General features: G+C 46.7%; 1 protein-coding gene across 1 annotated transcript; it reads right to left on the bottom strand.

The window, feature by feature from the left end:
- Positions 1-1,118: 1,118 nt before the first annotated feature.
- LTC4S (leukotriene C4 synthase) lies at positions 1,119-20,423 on the bottom strand. Its single transcript, XM_024199774.2, has 5 exons — positions 19,916-20,423; positions 5,620-5,719; positions 3,834-3,904; positions 2,914-2,995; positions 1,119-1,817 (listed from the first exon to the last, which is right to left on the bottom strand). The coding sequence occupies exons 1-5, from the start codon at positions 19,971-19,973 to the stop codon at positions 1,670-1,672; spliced, it is 459 nt and encodes a 152-aa protein (XP_024055542.1). The 5' UTR covers positions 19,974-20,423; the 3' UTR covers positions 1,119-1,669.
- Between the last annotated feature and the right edge of the window lie 625 nt (positions 20,424-21,048).

Genomic DNA, 21,048 nt, shown 5'->3' with positions numbered 1-21,048 from the left:
AAAAAAAAAAAAAAAAAAAAAAAAATGGGGGCACTGCTTTTTGGCACCCCCAAATCTTGGCGCCCTAGGCAACCGCCTAGTTTGCCTAAATGGTAGCACCGGCCCTGGGGAGCAGGGGCCTCCGCGCACTGCTCCTGCCTGCAAGCACTGCTCCCACAGCTCCCATTGGCTGGGAACAGGGAACTGTGCAGGGTGCCTGCAGAGAGGTGTAGCCCGTGGAACCATGTTGGTCCCTTCCAGGAGCGGCGTGGGGTGACGGCTGCGCAAGGTAAGTGCCGTCCCCTTCAATGGGCAGGTTCTGAATGGCTCTGCAGCATTAAGACCAGGTGTAGTATGAGTACAGCAGGCCCAGCTATGCTTGACCAGCATTTCTCTTCCCCACCCAACCTGCAGCCTCCCAGAGCCAGCCCCCAATACCCCCTCCTGCACCCCCAGCCCTGAGCCCCCTCCCAGAGTCAGCACCTCATACCCCCTCCTGCACCCAAACTCCCTCCCAGAGCCCATACCTCCCTGCACCCCAACATGCCCCAGCCCAGAGCCCCTTCCTACACCCAAACCCCCTCCCAGAGCTTGCACCCCTCACCCGCTCCTGCATCCCAAGCCCCCCTGCCGCAGGCTCAGCCCAGAGCCCCCTCCCACACTGCGAACCCCTCAGCCCCAGCCCAGAGAAGGTGAGTGAGGGTGGGGGGCGACCGAGGGGATGGAGGGAGCGGGGCAGGGCTTTGGGGAAGGAGCGGGGTAGATCCTGGATTGCCCTTAAATTCAAAAAGTGATCTTGTGCGTAAAAACGCTGGAGACCACTGCTCTAGGCTAAAGACTGTGACAGCTCTTGGTTTGGCCATGGAAATTAACTCATCTTTTTCAGTTATTGGTGTGCTTTGAGTGCCCAATTTGATTGCTAGGCTCTGCTTTGTTGAAGTTCAGGGTGCTCCTAGCAATCTCATCTTAGGTGCCCAATGCCACAAGCCATTAGAAAACATGGGCCTAAAAGCGTTTAAAGTATTATATGAACAAATGTCCTGGAAACAGGTGGTCTAGACCTTGCCTCCCACGATGTTTACTAATACTCTATTTGAAGTACTGCGTAGTACTTGCTGCGTAGAAGAAACAGTTGAGAATTACAACATACTCTTTTTATTAGCTTAAGCAACATCCTACAGAAGCTGATTCTAGTGGCAAAATCCTTAGTTTCAGCTGAGTGGATGGGATGGGAAGGAAGAAAAGCATGTGCTAATAATATCTGTCTTTAGCTTCTCTAGCAAGCCTGTGCTTTTCTACATACACATGCACAACTTTTAGTGGGGGAAGAGAAGGCATTTTAAAAGCCGAATGAGGGAAATCAATGTAGCGTTGCTCTATTCTCCACTTGCGATTAAAACTGTTTCCTGATACGTGGAACTTGCTGTGTATAACTTGGGGTGGGGAGAGGGAGAGAACCACTTTCTCCCTCTTCCCCATCATTAAAGGAAGAGAATTGATGCAGGGGACAAGTGGCTGACCATAAGTTTGGGAGTATTTTAGATCTCTTCAAACCACAGCAAGCTTGTGCTTTTTAGCTCTATTTTGAACTGCTTTCGTGTGGAGAAAGTGAAGGTTAAATTCTTATCAGCCTGGACGAGTTGTAGGAGATGCGGAGCTAAACTCACAACTCAGCCATCACAGGGGCTGTTTACCACCGGAAGAGCAGTTGCAGTTTGCTTGGAATTTCCATTCTCCCCACAAAAGAATTCAGAGACAGGAAGTGAACCAAAAGCCCAGCCACGGACAAACCAATCAAAATCCACAGAACTTTGGCACTGAAGTACATGGGCCCCAATCTGTGTGAGGAGAAAACAAAGTTAACTTGTGGCTAGTCAACCCTGGGCTATTGCTACTGCAGCGTTAACACATTAACTAAAAGAGAACAATGACCTCCGCTGACAGGAATGATTTTTTGTATATATATAAAACAAGCAGAGTCTATAACAGACTTTGCAAACAGCCACCTTCTGCCCTCAAAAATCCAGGTTTTTTTTGAAGCTACTGTATTTATTTTCAGTTCTGTGCAGCCGAGCACGGCGTCTTCGCCCCTGACAAATAGTAAGACCACCACTTTTGCATATGTGGTTGTGACACTGAAGCTGCCGCATGCCAGAACAGCCAGCTTGACAAGGTGGGGGACACCACCTCAGTAAGCCATTGAGAAGCTGGGCCAGGCAATTATTTAACAGGAAACTTTTGTGTTGTCTTTAGCATGCTTCAATACCTTCAGCCAGTACAGAATCCCATTACTTTGTGTTAACCTTCTTCTCAAACTAGTAACCTTCAGCAGCAGCATGTTTAAAGCAATAAAGCCAGCTGGCTACAGTTATTGTTAAGCACCATGGAGTCAGCCTCTAGTGCAGATGGAGTTTTATGGACTGCGAGCATTCCTGAGGAAAGATGTACGCTTCATTTAGAGGAACTGCACTGCCCATTGTTACACTCCAGTGCAGAAGACTCCTGCACTTTGGTTTAGAGCCATGTGATGAATTGGTAACACACTGGGGGGAGGGATAGCTCAGTGGTTTGAGCATTGGCCTGCTAAACCCAGGGTTGAGAGTTCAATCCTTAAGGGGGCCACTTAGGGATCTGGGGCAAAATCAGTACTTGGTCCTGCTAGTGAAGGCAGGGGGCTGGACTCAATGACCTTTCAAGGTCCCTTCCAGTTCTAGGAGATAGGATATATCTCCATTCATGGTGCTGTTGCCATGGGCGGCAGGGAGAAATTAATAGCAGCAGTGGGTTTCTAACAGCAAAGCGGGTAAGGATACAAGCCCAGATCCTCCTCACAGGTATTTTGGCACCTGACTCCCACTGATTTTAATGTGTATAAGACAGGCTACTTGTTGGGCACTTTCACCCACACGATTTCAGGCCTGGCTACTTACTCACCTTCCATGAGCAGACAGCGTATATCCCTGGAAGTACTGGTACCGAGCGTACAAGTAGAGTAGCCCACAGACTGCAGCCACACCTAGATGTGAAGCCAAGAACCAAAATTGTTACCATGGGGCAGTGCCCCAAATGTTTCACTGCCAGAGGCTGAAGGCAGGGATACAACGTCCGACAAGTAATTGGAAGAGAACAATTCAGCAAAATCAAAATTACAAATTGACAGTGACACACCTGACCACTGCATCCAGTGCTGCCTGGGAGGCAGGGGCCCATTGCCCTCCCCCTATTTACTGGCCATAAGGACAAGTGAAAGGGGGCAGAGGTGGTGTGGGAGCAGGGCCGCAGGGGAAGGGGTGGCTCAGGGCCTGGGGCTTGGAGGGGTGGGGCCAAGGAAGCGTCTGCCACCCCTGCAGGGAGGGGTAATCATGGCTTTTTCCCCAAGCTACAAGCCATATTTCCACACCCCTCCCTCTTTAGGAGAAATAAATGAATAGTAGCATAGTGCTTGAGACATTTAGGAACTACTGCACGTCAGGGCCAAATCTAAGCAAAGTTAGCAGGTTGAGGAGTAGGAGGAAGACTGGACTAGTTCATCTCTAAAGGCTAGAAGCACTAACTAGCCATAGGACAATGCAATTATGTAAATGTCTCCCTTGGGAAAGGCACAAATACCGCCATATATTATCAACAGGTTGGCATGTCAGCTTTTCAGTATTAAAATGTAGCTGCCCAAACCAACTGAGGTTCATGTAAGTCTGGCCTATTTCGCCCCTTTCCCCACGTTGAAACAGCTCATCCTTGAGCGCCAGGAGGCTGCTTGCTTCCAGCAATTAGCTAGCAACAGTTTGATGTAAGTGCACCAATGTTATAAAGCCAATCCAGTGTCTCGATTTTGGTGGGATTTTTAATTATTTTACCTTGTTGGAAGAAGATTCCAGCCACCCATAGGACAGACACAAAGATTGGAAAGTATTCGGAGCAGTTCGCCCTAAGGAGAACCAGAGAAGAGAAAGTTAAAACTGCATCACTACAAAAAGCAAAATCCCATATCAACCCCCTCCCAGGACCGTGCATTTAGCAATTCAGTTTCAAAAATATATTTTGTCACAAGTGGGCAGGATGAGTGTGTGGCATTGTGGGCAATGGGCCCCCTTTCTGCATTGTAGGGCAAATATGCAGCACAGGCTAGGGAAAAGCACCAGGAAACCAATATTTGTAGTGCTTTCAATCTTCTGAACACTTTGCCAAAATTAGCATCTCCCAGCAGTCCTGAGTGGAAGTGGCATAATCTCCTCTTCAGAGACGTACGCAAAGGTCATGTAATTTGCCCCAAACCACAGGCTTTCTGCATCAGAGCTGGAATTAAACATGGGTAAGGTATTCCCCCCTTTAAGTTAGTAACAGGAAATTACACAATCACCTAAAGCATAAAGTTGTAGGTGTTTAAGAATTGCTCTGTGCCACGCTACTGGGCTGAGTCAAACTTTTGCTCAACCTTAAAAGTCCCCAGCATCCCCCAAGGAGCGTCCTGGCATTCGTCAATCAGCAATGGGGAAGAAAACCTCCAGCTCCATTTTTTTTTTAAATGGCAAAAGGCATTAAATCTTCTGCAAACAAGTACATGGAGCCTCTTCCAAATGTGAAAAGTTTTACAATTCCATGGACAACTCATCTAAAATTTGGCCAAAATAGTCTCCTCTGACCCTAGGGGATATGCCAAATTTGAGTCAGAAACAGGAGTGCTGCAAATTTTATAAAGCATGTGCATGTAAACCCTTAGCGAGAGAGAGGCTGCCAGTTTTCCACTATGAAGTAATAAATCTGTGTTTTTAAAAACATCAAAGCAGCTCATCCATCAGACTCAATTTCCACAGAAATAACCTTCCCCACGTAACAATTATCACATCACCTCCCCCACAAAAGATGCAATAGAGATTCTCAGCCTTACATCTTCTGCCATGCACAGAATTAAACAAAGAGGTTTGTGGGCTGGAATTGGCTGTTGCATTTCACACGTGGTGGCATTTCCGTGTGTCTTAAACGAACTCAAGTGAGCATTGGGGACAGTCCAAACAATTACTGTTTGCTGGGTGAGGAAATACAGCCTATTATCTATTCAAAATTTACTGTTGTATTGAAACTAGCCTTCCAATTGTCATCAAACATCGCAGCCCATTTCTTTTAATGCCTTGTTCAAATAAGAGGCAGAACGTAGCTAAAATGAGCAAATTCTTCCTCTCCCCTTTTGACTGGAGAAACAACAGAGTCCCATGTTCGTTAGCAGTGTGACGGACCTGCGCAAGCTCCAAGGCCTCGTGTCTTTCGTCAGAAATAGCACTGATTCAGTGGTCAGGGTGGGTGCACCCGCACTGACCCCCTCAAAGTGCAGAGATTTAAAAAAAGGCGGGGCCTGAGGGTTCTTACAGATAAGCAGTCCCTTACCTTGCACCCCTTCACTCAACAGAGCAAACGGGAGCACAGACTGGACAGAATTAACTTAATGAGCTGGCATGTAACAGCTCAAAATAAATGTTTCTGTTACACCTCAAAGGAAACCTGCATGACCCCTTCAAAAGATGAGCCCGGGAGCTTAAATTCATAACTTTGCTAGATATCAGAAAGGCGCTGTGGAGGTTGGACGTAGCGCCTGGCTCTAGCCTCGGTTGAGGTGTAAACACAGCGCGTAAAGGAAAAATCTCTTACTGAGCTCTGAAGACTCTCTCAAATTCTGGTGGGCCTGCTGTATCCGGGGGGGAGACTTTGTACTTCCGTCTGGCATAGATCACCTGCAGCGCAAAATAGGCTGGAAGAAGGGAGCAAAGACGGTAACACTGACAGCTGTACGGTGCATGTTACACTCATTACACTACCCCGTGCATTACCTGGTTTGGAACAAAGGGCGTTCTAAAAATAGCCACCATGCTTCTAGATTTTCATTACAACGTCTATGAAAATCAGACACTGTTAATAGGTGGACTAAATAAATACCCCCGCCCCCTTATGTCATGTATGTGCATTGTATTGAACAGACTGTATGGCACAGACAATTTAGACTGTTTCATAACAAGCTAAAGTTAGACACAGCTCCAGTTGCACATTGCCCTAGAACAATGCCAGCCAGCCAACCCCCCCCCAGTTCAAAAATCATGAGTCAGAAACCTAAAAATCATGACATTACAAGAGCTCTCATTATTTTGGGGCCAAAATATTAATCGTCGTTTTGGCCAGTCTTCTGGTTAACGCCCCTAACGATGCTCAGCTTGTGTGGGGTGATTACAGGCTGAAAATTCAACCCTAAATGCATACAAATGATCATAATAACTAATATCCTAGCTCTTATATAACACTTTTAATCAGCAGCTCTCAAAGCACTTTACAGCGTGAAGTATTGTTGTAGCCCCATTTTACAGATGGGGAAACTGAGGCAGAGCCAGAGTCACTTGCCCAAGGTCACACACAGTCCAGTGACAGAGCCGGGAGTATAACTCAGGTCTATTGCGTTCCAGTCCAGTGCTCTTCCACTAGCCCACACGTCCTCTGGCCCCAGGTCCTCTGTGCTCCTGCTTCTCACAACTCGCTTCCCCGAAAACTGGCCCATCTCCAAGGGCCAGGGCTGCCCTGGGAACTTACCTCCATTAAAACTGCCTGAGGTGAGGCTACAGTGCAACAGCTGAGCTTTGGGAAAGGAAGGGGGGCGGGGGGCAGGAACACACCCATACAGCCCAGCTTGTAAAGTGGCGCCTGGCTGCTGAAAGAGGAACTGTAGGCAGCGCTGGCCAAATTCCTGGGCTGCCTGTGTTTTCTGGCAGGACCACATAGTGCCACCCAATGATAACATTGCGAGGGTTAGTGTTACGGGCAATGGCTCTCTGCCTCTCAAGCCCTAAGAAAAAGGAGATGTTTAGGGCGAAAGCAAAGAACAGGACTCACAGGGACCTGTTCAAAACCCACCTCCTCCTTTTGTTAAACACACTCAGTGAGGCAGTACCTGGAGCCTGTGGAATGGACAGCTGACACATAAGAATGTGTGTGAAAGTGTCAGGATCCAGGCACAAGGACTAGGAACACTGATGCTGCCAGAGCGAGAGCCAAACCCTATCAGCTGTCAGTGTAAAGACCAGCTTCACCCCTCCCTGGAAGGATGATTTTTACAGCTTTCACAATAGCAGCTTGAGTCTTTTTAAACTGAACTTTGCCAAATTCAACTCTGTGCCGTCTAAGAATGGGTGCTGGCTGCTCCTTTGACGCTTGTACCCGGTTGCTACACTCAGCAGCACTTTGCATACAGCTGGGCCACTTTCACCAGGGTCAGATTCAGTTGTTCTACAGAAATTCAACGCCTAAAGAGGCACAGTCAGGTGCAAAGCACGCAGCAGCAGATGAAAAAAAAAAATTGTTGGTCTGGAAAAGCACAACCTTGTGGGCTTTCAAGTCACTAAATGCAATTGCTTGTAGTGCACACACATGGAAGAGAGGTTAAGAATCCCCCCCCACACACACACACACTACTGGCCTTCTTGCCCCAAGCTTGTTTACACAATAGAGACACTGAAACCTAATTGGGAACCTGGGTGATGTAATTCCCTGTTTTTATAGGACAATTAAAATAAGCATGGTCTCATCTCTCTCGCTCTCCAATGTCATATTCTGATGGGATCAACTTGTCAATAACAATATCTATTATCTTAGAGGTAACCTGCAAAACATTCACTCTTGTGTAGCCATACTGGGTTTTTAGCACCTCTAGGCTACAGCCACTAGAGGGAGACATTTACTATTCCGCATTTACTGTATATGGCTTTGGAAAGCTACAGCGTGCTTCACAGTACATACAAAGATACAGCCCCGATCCAGAGCCCTTACAACCTAACACAGACAAGTGACAACCAGGACAATGGCTCAGATAAAGGAAAATACTGAGAGATCAGTACAGATGGGCATAAGGAACAGAAATCAGTTTTAAGGAGGAGAAAGACATTACAGCCGAGCAGCACTTATGTCCCACATAGTAGAGGAAGCTGATATAGACACACATGGCGGAAAGAAGAATTATATTAGAGATTTAAATAATCTGATGTAATGCAACTTCAATAAATATTACTTAATACTTAATTACTATTTTAAAAACACACATTTCCTTATCCAATTGTTGAGCTGTTCAGCATATTTCTTCCTATTAATCAGAATTCAGATGTAAATATAGTATTGGGGGGACCTTATAAAAGAGCTAGAACCCAGTGAATAAGAGCTACAGCATCACTTTGATTGTGAGATGATAAATTTCCCCGATGTACCATTCAGCTACAGAGTTCAGTAAAACCCCAAGAAAACAGCCAGAGAGCAGATAAGTCTGATATGAACCTCACAGTTCAGCGCTATCTACAGGATATGTGGGAAGAGCTTCAGAAGCAAGATCTAATCAAATATTAATTCCTGTCAACTCCTCCGTGCGTCAGTAAAACACAGCCTCCTAATAAATGCGGGTTTTTTTCATCATTTTGTCATCCCCAAGGCACCTCTCAAAAAAGTGCAGGCTGATTTAAAGTCACTGCATAGACTAGCTAGACTTAAATCTGTTACTCTTTAAGGTGCCACCGGACTCCTTATTGTTTTTGTGGATACAGACTAACACGGCTACCTCCTGATGCATAGACTAGTGATCACAGTGCTGGATTTTGGCATAACACTGAGAACATCAGGTGTCACCACATATTCTTAATTCAATCCTATAAACAGTCAGTAATACATGGCATTAGTTTCATTTTTTTATGCTTAGTCAATAAACCAAGTTTAAACCTGTTATAAGTTTACTTGCACCTGGGAACAATTGAACAATAAGAGCCCGTAGGAAACCTCACGTGCTCAACAAGTATTTGTATAATTAACCATCACCATCAGAGAGCCGTCAGGGCTGCTTGAGAACCCGACCCATGCCGTAGGGATCTGAAATATATGCACAGTGTAAGAATGAAGGGTTACACACTACAGGTGGCTCTTATAATGATACATTACAAAACCGACCCTGAGCTTTGCAATACCCACATTCAAGCTTTTTCCTCAGAGGCAACTCCCAGAGGGAAGCCAGTTGAATCTGGTCAGACTTTACGTTTTTGTCAGTAGAGCCCTCTATGCATCTCTGGACAAACACAATATTACACTGATGCAAGGGGGCAAAAGGGGAAAGCTTTTTCTGAAAGAAAAAGAAAACAGAAGCCCCGTGTGCTTTCAACACTTTGGTATAGGACATTTGTGTGCATATACTGAACACTAAGCTTCCGCCTTTGTTAAACTGTGATTAAGTGGATTAATAATTTACTATCAGCCAAACAACCTGTGACGTTGCACTCTATATGATTTTATGAAAGTATGCTGATGAGTGTGAATATAATGTAACTAAAGTATGCTTCATGCAAAAGGTCTCTTGTAATCTACTGAGTGTGGTCATCCTATTTGTATAAATGTATCACTCTTGTATCTGAAACTAGAAATATGAAATATAACTCTGAGGGCCTATTGTAATTATGCAAAGTGTGGGCCATTAATAGTGGTTTGGAATCTTGATGGCTCCCATTAACCAGGACAATTGACTGTAGATGGCTCTGTTTTACTTGCAGGTCTTCCTGTGTGCCGGCAAGTGGGTAATGAAGTCTTACAGTGACATCTGATCATGTCACCTGAACTGGAATCCATTTTAACGTGGTGCTTTTCCGTTGAGAAGGAGGGGTGGGAACCCAGAGGGACAAAGGATTCCCACCTTATGCAAAAGATATATAAATGGGTGGAACAGAACAAAGGGGGCTCCAGTCATGAGGAATCCCCTAGCTACCACCTAAGCTGGAACAAGGGCTGTACCAGGGGAAAGGATTGTGCCCAGACTAGGAAGCCGTCCAGTCTGTGAAATAAACTTATTGAAACATCTCTGAGGGTGAGATTTTTACCTGTATTTCAGTTTTATTACAGCATTAGGCTTAGACTTGCAGGTTTTATTTTATTTTACTTGGTAATTCACTTTGTTCTGTCTGTTACTACTTAGAACCACTTAAATCCTACTTTCTGTATTTAATAAAATCACTTTTTACTTATTAATTAACCCAGAGTATGTATTAATACCTGGGGGGGCACACAGCTGTGCATATCTCTCTATCAGTGTTATAGAAGGTGAACAATTTATGAGTTTACCCTGTATAAGCTTTATACAGGGTAAAACGGATTTATTTGGGGTTTGGACCCCATTGGAAGTTGGGCATCTGAGTGTTAAAGACAGGAACACTTCTTAAGTTGCTTTCAGTTAAGTCTGCAGCTTTGGGGCACGTGGTTCAGACCCTGGGTCTGTGTCGGAGCAGACTGGCGTGTCTGGCTCAGCAAGACAGGGTGCTGAAGTCCCAAGCTGGCAGGGAAAGCAGGGGCAGAAGTAGTCTTGGCACATCAGTTGGCAGTTTCTGTGGGGTTTCTGTGATCCAACCCGTCACACAACCCTAATTCAACCTCGTCGCATCGTCCTCAGAAATGCTGGGAGAAATCTATCTGTCCACAACAGTTTCATCACTGTTTCTCCTCCTTAAGTCCCCAAATAAATTACTCTTACTTTTAATTGTATAATTCATGCAAAGAACATGCCTTTGTTAGTTCCAGAAAGAGACCATCGCATTTAAGTAACAAAACAGCACGATGAAGGCAAACATTTTCTGCTATTAAAAAAGGGAGCATGTTCGACAATAATCAGAGACCTAGCACAAAGCTATGTACCTAGGCCTGGTCTACACGAGAAAATTAGAGCGGCAAAACTACATTGCTCAAGGCTGTGAAAAATCCACCCCCCTGAGCGGTGTTGTTATGCTGACCTAAGTCCACGTGTAGACAGCGCTAGGTCAATGGAAGAATTGAAGCAGCAGCAGCAGTAGCATTGTAAGTGTAGACAAACCCATAGACAAACTTCCTAGGCATCAAATGATGCTACTTTGCATGATCAAGGCTGTGACACAGTACAATATTTGTTAGCAAAGACCTGTAGGTATAAAACTAATGCTCTGTGACTCGCTCTCTATATGCCATCTGTAAATGCAAGATGCCTACAGCTGAATACTTCTAAAAACCCCTGGAAAAATTCCTTGATCCAATAATACATGTGTGTCCTTACTTGAGACAAAGTTGTCAAAGTGGAAGCTAGGATGTAGGGGCATTCTAGGGGCAGTTGCTCTAAACATACCTAAAAAACCTAAATAATAAGCAATTTACTACATCCAAACAGTAACAAAAGATTTATAAGCATGTGATCAAAATACTTACAAATGGGCTAAACCCAGGGGTACTTAGACCCATTTTGGTTGGCTTCAGAATGATCAGGCAGGTATTCGCAATGAACCCTTTAAGCATTTACTTTTTAATACCCTTAAACAAGGGATGTCACTGCCAATTACTGACTTCAGCACCAAAAAAAAAAAAAAAAAAAAAAAAAAGAATGAATTAAGGCCTGTTCACCCTTATTTCCAGTCTTAAGCCAGGTAATCTTTACAATCTCCTTTCTTCCCCTCCTTCTTGTTGTTCAACAGCTTGCACCTGGGTTCACACAGGCTTTAACACTGCCGTGTGGGTCGGGAAAGGGCTCATTTTAAAACAGATTCTCTTTGTTTGATTTAAAACTATCTGCAGTCACCCCTTCTTTTTCGAAACCTCTTTTAGAGCCCTTCTTTTTAGAAACTTCCCCTTTTCTCATTAGTTATTCTTTAATCCAGACATCATCCCTACTTCATTCCTTTTGGTTTTATGTCATTATTTCCAAGGCCGCCTTTCTACTTGCTAGTCAGGCCTTTCTTTACAACACAGATATATTTCCTTAACCAAACTTAAGCTAACTTTAATTTTTTTCATATTAGACTTATCCTACACTTTCTATTCTCCTCTGGTCCTATTTCAAACATAAAACTTCCACATTTCCTGCAACCAACACGCTACAACTGCACTGCATGCCACATTTGGAGACAGCTCTCTGAAAGGCACCAAAATCCAACAAAAACCTCCCAAGTTTGAAGTTTCTCAGGCTCATTATTGTAGACATTGGACATAAAACAAGTGTTACAAGTTTTCCAGTAAGGGGGAAAAAATGTTTTATGTATTTATTTGTCTATTGCACGCACACTTCCAACATCAGCCCTGTGACGTTGTGCAGTCTATATGGTTTTATAAAAACATGATAATAAGTGAATATAATGTAACTGGGATAGTTTTAGAAAAATATGGTAATAAGTGAATATAACGTAACTGGGATATGCTTCATGCAAAAGGTCTCTTGTAAGGTATCATTACAAAGCTTATAATCTACTGAGTGTGATCATCCGATTTGTATAAATGTACCACTCTTGTATCTAAAACTAGAAATATAAAATATAACTCTGAGGGCCTATTGTAATTATGTAAAGTGAGGGCCATTAAGGATGGTTTTCAATGGGATTGAGACGACACAATGCCCCTCTGGGAAGATGGTGTCTATCCCTTTCTCAAAATGGCTAATTGAGGGCACTCTGTAGCCTCACTCCCAGTGGGAACAATGGTAAATGTGGAAGCCATTTTGAAAGAGGGCAGTTCTTTGTGCAAGTCTCTGTATAGAGAACATTCTTCAGCCTCTACTTGAAGAAACTTTCACTTAATGAATATGAAAAATGACCATTAATTCCAAAAAGTGTAGCCTATGGCCATGATTTCGGTTAGCTTTAACTGAAAGAAAAGTTTGAAGAGTCTGTATCATTCCATTATTAGGACTGTTAGGGACAAAAAATGGTCTGACAAGGTGCCAGATTCCTTAAAGGACACATTTTAAAATGAATTATAACCCCTAAACTAATTAACAAATTTACTTGTAAATTCTCAGCAAATTAATTCTAAACTCTAAGATGAGAACTGTAATTGTAGTGAGATTGCTATGTATGAAAAATATAGTGTAAAGAGATTGAATCCTTACTTCAAGTAAAAAAACCAACCGCCCTCCGCCCCCAAAACCCATTCAACTCAACCTTCTCTATACAGCTGCAACAGTCTCCTCCATGATGTTCAACCCGAGGATCTCTTCTCTTAACTCTAATTCCAGTACTCCTTGGACTGGACTAAATAAATTTTCTACCTCTGGTATATACTGTTCAAATACTGGTTGTATGTAGTGTTGTTGTAAAGGTGTTGGTCCCAAAATATTAGAGAGACAAGGTGCGTAAGGTAATAATATCTGTTATTGGACCAACTTCTTTGGGTGAGAGAGACAAGCTTTCAAGCCACACAGAGCTCTTTTTCAGGTCTGGGAAAGATACTCCCAATGTCACAGCTAAATGCAAGGTGGAACAGATTGTTTAGCATAGGGGTCCTCAACGCGATGCCCACAGGCGCCAAGACGCCTGCCAGGGCGTCTAAGTGCGCTCATGTACTGGTCGGCGGACGAGCATCCACTGAAATGCTGCCATTTAGGCGGCGATGCCTCTGGATGACGCCGCTTGTTGGCGGCATTTCGGCAGATGCTCGTCCGCCGCCACGGTCCTCTGTGGCTCGCTGTCTGGTGCCCGCCAGACGAAAAAGGTTGGGGACCACTGGCTAGCATATTCTAAGCTGTTCCACTGTGTATGAAGCTGTGACACTGAGAGTACCTTTCCCAGAGCTGAAGAGCTCTGTGTGGCTCAAAAGCTTGTCTCTCACCAACAGAAGTTGGTCCAATAAAAGATATTTCCTCACCCACCTAGTCTCTTAAATAAGGGTTGACAGTTATAGTCTGTCATACTGCTCCTCCCTCCTCTGTAGTCATTACTGCTTAATCAAGTGGTACTTCTTAAAAAATCTCTTACCTCAAAAATTCACTCTCTCCACCTCTTGATCAGTTTTGTTGCTTTTTTCTGAATTCTTCCAGTTTATCAATATCTAAAATTTAATGCAGGAATCTAGGCACGGGCTCAGAGTCCTAGAGCAGTGGTTCTCAACCGGGGTACGTGTACCCCTGCGGTTACGCAGAGGTCTTCCAGGGGGTACCTCAACTCATCTAGATATTTGTCTAGTTTTACAACAGGCTACATAACAAGCACTAGCAAAGTCAGTACAAATTAAAATTTCATACAGACAAAATGAGAAAGTCAGCAATTTTTCAGTAATAGGTTGCTGCAACACTTTTGTATTTCTAAGGCCTGGTCTACACTACGAGTTTAGGTCGAATTTAGCAGCGTTAAATCGAATTAAGCCTGGACATGTCCACACGACGAAGCCCTTTTTTTCGAAGTAAAGGGCCCTTTAAACTGGTTTCTTTACTCCTCCTCCGACGAGGGGATTAGCGCTGAAATCGGCCTTTCCGGGTCGGATTTGGGGTAGTGTGGACGGAATTCGACGTTATTGGCCTCCGGGAGCTATCCCACAGTGCTTCATTGTGACCGCTCTGGACAGCACTCTCAACTCAGATGCACTGACCAGGTAGACAGGAAAAGCCCCGCGAACTTTTGAATTTCATTTCCTTTTTGCCCAGTGTGGAGAGCACAGGTGACCACGCAGAGCTCATCAGCACAGGTAACCATGATGGAGTCCCAGGATCGCAAAAGAGCTCCAGCATGGACCGAACGGGAGGTACGGGATCTGCTCGCCATATGGGGAGACGAATCAGTGCTAGCTGAACTCCGTAGCAGTAAACGAAATGGCAAAATATTAGAAAAAGTCTCAAAGGCCATGAAGGACAGAGGCCATAACAGGGACGCACAGCAGTGCCGCGTGAAAATTAAGGAGCTAAGGCAAGCCTACCACAAAGCCAGAGAGGCAAACAGAAGGTCCGGGGCAGAGCCGCAGACATGCCGCTTCTACGCGGAGCTGCATGCCATGCTAGGGGGTGCAGCCACCACTACCCCAACCCTGTGCTTTGACTCCATCAATGGAGAATCACGCAACAGGGAAGCGGGTTCAGGGTACGAGGAAGATGATGATGAAGACAATGAAGATAGCTCACAGCAAGGAAGCGTAGAAACCGGTTTCCCCAACAGCCAGGATATGTTTATCACCCTGGACCTGGAACCAGTAACCCCCGAACTCACCCAAGGCGTGCTCCCAGACCCTGAGGGTGCACAAGGGACCTCTGGTGAGTGTACCTTTGTAAATATTACACATGGTTTAAAAGCAAGCGTGTTTAAAGATTAATGATTAATTTGCCCTGGCAATCGCGGCCAGTACAGCTACTGGAAAAGTCTGTTAACGTGTATGGGGATAGAGCAAAAATCCTCCAGGGACATCTCCAGAAAGCTCTCCTTCATGTACTCCCAAAGCCTTTGCAAAAGGTTTCTGGGGAGGGCTGCCTTATCCCATCCGCCATGGTAGGACACTTTACCACGCCAGGCCAGTAGCACGTAGTCTGGAATCATTGCATAACAAAGCATGGCAGTGTATGGTCCCGGTGTTTGCTGGCATGCAGACAACATCCATTCCTTATCGCTCTTTGTTATCCTCAGGAGAGTGATATCACTCACAGTCACCTGGTTGAAATGGGGTGATTTTATTAAGGGGACATTCAGAGGTGCCCATTCCTGCTCGGCTGAACAGAAATGTTCCCCGCTGTTAGCCATGCGGTGGGGGAGAAGGGTGAAGTGCTCATCCCAGAGAATTGGGTGTGTGTGTGGGGGGGTAGTTGGGTTTGTGCTGCATGTTAACCCGGAAACCGCAGCCCCTCCTTTTACATTGCAAACCCATTTTAAATGGCCAACCCAATGGGTGCTTGGTATGGGAAATGAGGGCGCTGCTGTTTGACACCATTCCCACATGTTATGAAGGTTTAAAAAGTCAAAAGACTGTGGCTTACCATGGCTGCCTGCAAGCCGAATTCTGTTGCCTGGCACTGCGTGAGTGATCTCTCACACCAAACCGGCAGGCCCTCAATATAAGAGGAAAAATGCGACCTTGTAACGAAAACACATGTGCTGTGTAATGTGAACAGCAAAATTTAACGTGAAAGAGTGTACCCATTGTTCTCTAAAATGTGTCTTTTTTAATCACCTCTCCCTTCTCCTCCACCAGCTGCAAATGTTTCTCCTTCAAAGAGGCTAGTGAAGATTAGAAGGAGAAAAAGGCGCACTCGGGATGATATGTTCTCGGAGCTCCAGATGTCCTCCCACGCTGACAGAGCACAGCAGAATGCGTGGAGGCAGTCAATGTCAGAGTGCAAAAAAGCACAATATGAACGAGAGGAGAGGTGGCGGGCTGAATTGCGAGCTGAAGGGAGCAAGTGGTGGGCTGAAGAAGATAGGTGGCGTCAGCTTGCTGACAGAAGGCAAGAGTCGATGCTCCGGCTGCTGGAGCATCAAACTGATATGCTCCAGCATATGGTTGAGTTGCAGGAAAGGCAGCAGGAGCAGAGACCGCCGCTACAGCCCCTGTGTAACCAACAGCCCTCCTCCCCAAGTTCCATAGCCTCCTCACCCAGACGCCCAAGAACGCGGAGGGGGGCCCTCCGGCCACCCAGCCACTCCACCCCAGATGATTGCCCAAGCATCAGAAGGCTGGCCTTCAATAAGAGTTAAAGTTTTAAAGTTTTAAACTGCAGTGCGTCCTTGTCCTTCCCTTCTCCCCCACCCCACCCGGCGCTTCCCTCCTCCCCCACCCCTCCCGGGCTACCTTGGCAGTTATCCCCCTAGTTGTGTGATGAATTAATAAAGAATGCATGAATGTGAAGTAACAATGACTTTATTGCCTCTGCAAGCGGTGCTCGAAGGGGGGAGGGAAGGGTGGTTAGCTTACAGGGAAGTAGAGTGAACCAGGAGGGGGGGGAGGGTTCATCAAGGAGAAACAAACAGAAGTTTCACACCGTAGCCTGGCCAGTCACAAAACTGGTTTTCAAAGCTTCTCTGATGCGCACCGCGCCCTGCTGTACTCTTCTAACCGCCCTGGTGTCTGGCTGCGCATAATCAGCAGCCAGGCGATTTGCCTCAACCTCCCACCCCGCCATAAATGTCTCCCCCTTACTCTCACAGATATTGTGGAGCACACAGCAAGCAGCAATAACAATTGGAATATTGGTTTCGCTGAGGTCTATCCGAGTCAGTAAACTGCGCCAGCGCGCTTTTAAACGTCCAAATACACATTCTACCACCATTCGGCACTTGCTCAGCCTATAGTTGAACAGGTCCTGACTACTGTCCAGGCTGCCTGTGTACAGCTTCATGAGCCATGGCATTAAGGGGTAGACTGGGTCCCCAAGGATAATTATAGGCATTTCAACATCCCCAACGGTTATTTTCTGGTCCGGGAAGAAAGTCCCTTCCTCCAGCTTTTGAAACAGACCAGAGTTCCTGAAGACGCGAGCATCATGTACCTTTCCCGGCCATCCCACATTGATGTTAGTGAAACATCCCTTGTGATCCACCAGGGCTTGCAGCAGCATTGAAAAGTACCCCTTGCGGTTTATGTACTCGGTGGCTTGGTGCTCCGGTGACAAGATAGGGATATGGGTTCCGTCTATTGCCCCACCACAGTTTGGGAATCCCAATGCAGCAAAGCCATCCACTATGACCTGCACGTTTCCCAGAGTCACTACCCTTGATATCAGCAGGTCTTTGATTGCGTTGGCTACTTGGATCACAGCAGCCCCCACAGCAGATTTGCCCACTCCAAATTGATTCCCGACTGACCGGTAGCTGTCTGGCGTTGCAAGCTTCCACAGGGCTATCGCCACTCGCTTCTCAACTGTGAGGGCTGCTCTCATCCTGGTATTCTGGCGCTTCAGGGCAGGGGAAAGCAAGTCACAAAGTTCCATGAAAGTGCCCTTACGCATGCGAAAGTTTCGCAGCCACTGGGAATCGTCCCACACCTGCAACACGATGCGGTCCCACCAGTCTGTGCTTGTTTCCCGGGCCCAGAATCGGTGTTCCACGGCATGAACCTGCCCCAGTAACACCATGATTTGCACATTGCTGGGGCCCGTACTTAGTGAGAGGTCTATGTCCATGTCGATTTCTTCATCACTCTCGTCGCCGCGCTGCAATCGCCTCCTAGCCTGATTTTGCTTTGGCATGTTCTGGCTCTGCATATACTCCAGGACAATGCGCGTGGTGTTCATAGTGCTCATAATTGCTGCAGTGATCTGAGCGGGCTCCATGATCCCAGTGCTATGGCGTCTGGGCTGAAAAAAGGCGCAAAACTATTGTCTGACGGAGGGAGAGAGGGGCGAGTGACGACATGGCTTACAGGGAATTAAAATCAACAAAGGTGGCTGTGCATCAGGGAGAAACACAAACAACTGTCACACAGAATGGCCCCCCCAAAGATTGAACTCAAAACCCTGGGTTTAGCAGGCCAGTGATTTCACGGAGGGAGGGGGAAGCAAATGAATACAGAACAAATCTGGTCCATCTATCTTTTACATCTTAGGCTGGCAGCAGATGGTGCAGCATGACTGATAGCCATTGGCATCTTCTGGGTGCTTGGCAGAAGATGCTGCATTACGATTGCTAGCCATCATCGTCAAGACAGTTCAATATGACTGCCGGCAGGACTGAGTCTCCAGGAGACAAAAAATGTCTGCCCAGGTGCCTCTGACCGAACTCACTGCGGAGTATGACGATGATGGATACCCCAGTCGTAATACACCATCTACTGCCAAAAGGCAAGGAGCTGCTGCTGTATACCAATGCAGCCACACGTCTGCCAGCACCCAGATAGCCGATGATGGCTACCAGTCATACTGCACCGTCTACTGCCAAAAGGCAATTAGCTGCTGCTGTGTAGCAATGCAGTACCACGTCTGCCGGCACCCAGATGACATATGGTGATGGCGAGCTGAGCTGAGTGGGCTCCATGCTTGCCATGGTACATCGTCTGCACAGGTAACCCAGGTAAAAAGGCGCGAATCGATTGTCTGCCATTGCTCTGACAGAGGGGGAGGGGCCTGACGACATGTACCCAGAACCCCCCACAACACTGTTTTTGCATCATCAGGCATTGGGATCTCAACCCAGAATTCCAATGGGGGGCGGAGACTGCGGGAACTGTGGGATAGCTACCCACAGTGCAACGCTCCGGAAGTCGACACTAGCCTCGGTACTGTGGACGCGGTCCGCCGACTTAATGCACTTAGAGCATTTTATGTGGGGACACACACAATCGACTGTATAAAAACGATTTCTGTAAAACCGGCTTCTATAAATTCGACCTAATTTCGTAGTGTAGACATACCCTGAGTCTGATTTTGTAAGCAAGTAATTTTTAAGTGAGATGTAACTTGTGGGGGTATTCAAGACAAATCAGACTCCTGAAAGGGGCACAGTAGTCTGGAAAGGTTCAGAACCACCTTTCCTAGAGAGTGAGACTAATTAACGCCTCCTGCTCTGATGCTTGTGATGATACAGCCTAGAAAGTCAGATTGGCTTTTTTGTTACACTGCATTATTGGCTCTTCTTATTTATCATCCACTATTAATACATTTAATAGATTTAAATAAGCTGTATAGAAACAGAATACCTACTACAGAGAATGTAGCCTATAACATGTTGGCATTGCTCGTGAAGCAATAGGAATAGGTCTATATGTTAAACGACAATGTACATCTCTGCCACAGAGATTTTACACCTCTACGTGTGCACGCGTCCCTTAAAATACCATAAAAGTTTCCTCAAAGCACTGAGTAGTATCCCACTGACTTTAGTTTGGATACTTTGCCACCGCTCTTTTATTTGTGCAAAATTACGGCAACTTAAAACAAAAATCAACCGTGCAGAATATTTAATCGATAACGCCAGTGAGTCAATTGTTAGTTTCCAGATAACACTTCATTTTCATTTCTGTAGCACGATGATGGGGTTTGAGGGCTGCAAGTCATTTGAGTTCTTTGCAACTCAAATGCCAGCGGTGGCGATAACCATTTTCATCCCGAGCACCCCCCAAACTATTTGCATCATTTACCGCCCAGGACAAAAGCAGCCTTTCATCCCGCACCGCCTGGTAAACCCCATCCACGCCCCCAGCGCTGCACTGACTAGCCTCATGTGAAAGCGGCCGGGCACCCTACCTTGCTCCAAGACGCCCAGAACCGTCACAGCGGCTAGCAGCGAGATCTGATCCTGCATCTTGGCTCTGACGGGCGCTGGGGCGAAAGAACCGGTCCCAGCTCCTGTAGGGGCGTGACGGCGGCGTGCGGTCTGCTCCCCCTGCCCCGTGTGTACACCGCTACTGACAGCTATTGCTCCGCGCTAGCATGGGCTTCCTCCCCGCAGCGCTATTAACCCCTGGCGCGCTGCAGCGCTGTTCCTGGACAGCAGGTAGGTGGGGGGCTCGCTCGGCGCCGTGGCACGGGAAAGCCGTGGCCAGCCCCTAGGGACCGAGGGCAGAAAAGCAAATTCTTGCTCTTGAGTGGGCTGCGGTGCCCAGAGCCCTTCGCGTGCGGATACTACAGGCTTGAGAGCCCCCGGGTTCCCTGCTATGCGTGGCGGGCGCGCCCCGTCCCGGGGATAGCGCTTTGCTGCGGGGGGCTCGCCCCGCTCCCCGGCCAACAGTCCGCGCGGGGGGATCCCGGGCTGCGCTGCGCTGCCCCGCGCTCTGCAATCGCAAACGGGGGTGGAAGGACTGAGAGAGGCGAGCAGGGGGCGGGGAAGAGGCAGGAGAAAGGGGCGGGAGAGGAGCCCGGGGACAAGGGGGAAACTAGCGCATGCCTGCCTCGAATACTAAGGGGTGGGGGGCTGTTTTTCCTTTTCTTGCCTAGCCCAAGGAGACTCCAACCCGCACCAGCCAGGGAGGTTTTTTTGTTTGTTGGTTTTTTTAAGCTGCAAACTAAAAGCTGGAATCCCTCCCTCTGCCTTTCCTTTGGGGCTGTTATTCTTGGCCAGCTTGAAATACTTAAATCAGCGGTTCTCGAGCTTTTGTTCTGGTGCCCCCTTTCACAGAGCAAGCCTCTGAGTGCGACCCCCCCTTATAAATTAAAATAACTTTTTAATATATTTAACACCATTATAAACATTGGAGGCAAAGCAGGGTTTGGGCTGGAGGCTGACAGCACAGGACCCCCATGTAAAAAGCAACAGAGAGTCCTGGGGAAACAGATGTATTAGACCCCCATGTAATAACTTCATGACCCCCAGAGGGATCCCAACCCCCAGTTTGAGAACCCCTGATTTAAAGACTGTACCTGGAAGAGGCCAGGTTCTA

Source organism: Terrapene carolina, unplaced genomic scaffold, assembly GCF_002925995.2.
Source record: "Terrapene carolina triunguis isolate 2854851 unplaced genomic scaffold, T_m_triunguis-2.0 Scaffold629, whole genome shotgun sequence".
NCBI classification, from domain to species: Eukaryota; Metazoa; Chordata; order Testudines; family Emydidae; genus Terrapene; species Terrapene triunguis.
The sequence above is the reverse complement of the archived record's forward strand: the minus strand, read 5'-3'. Positions and strand labels throughout refer to the sequence as shown.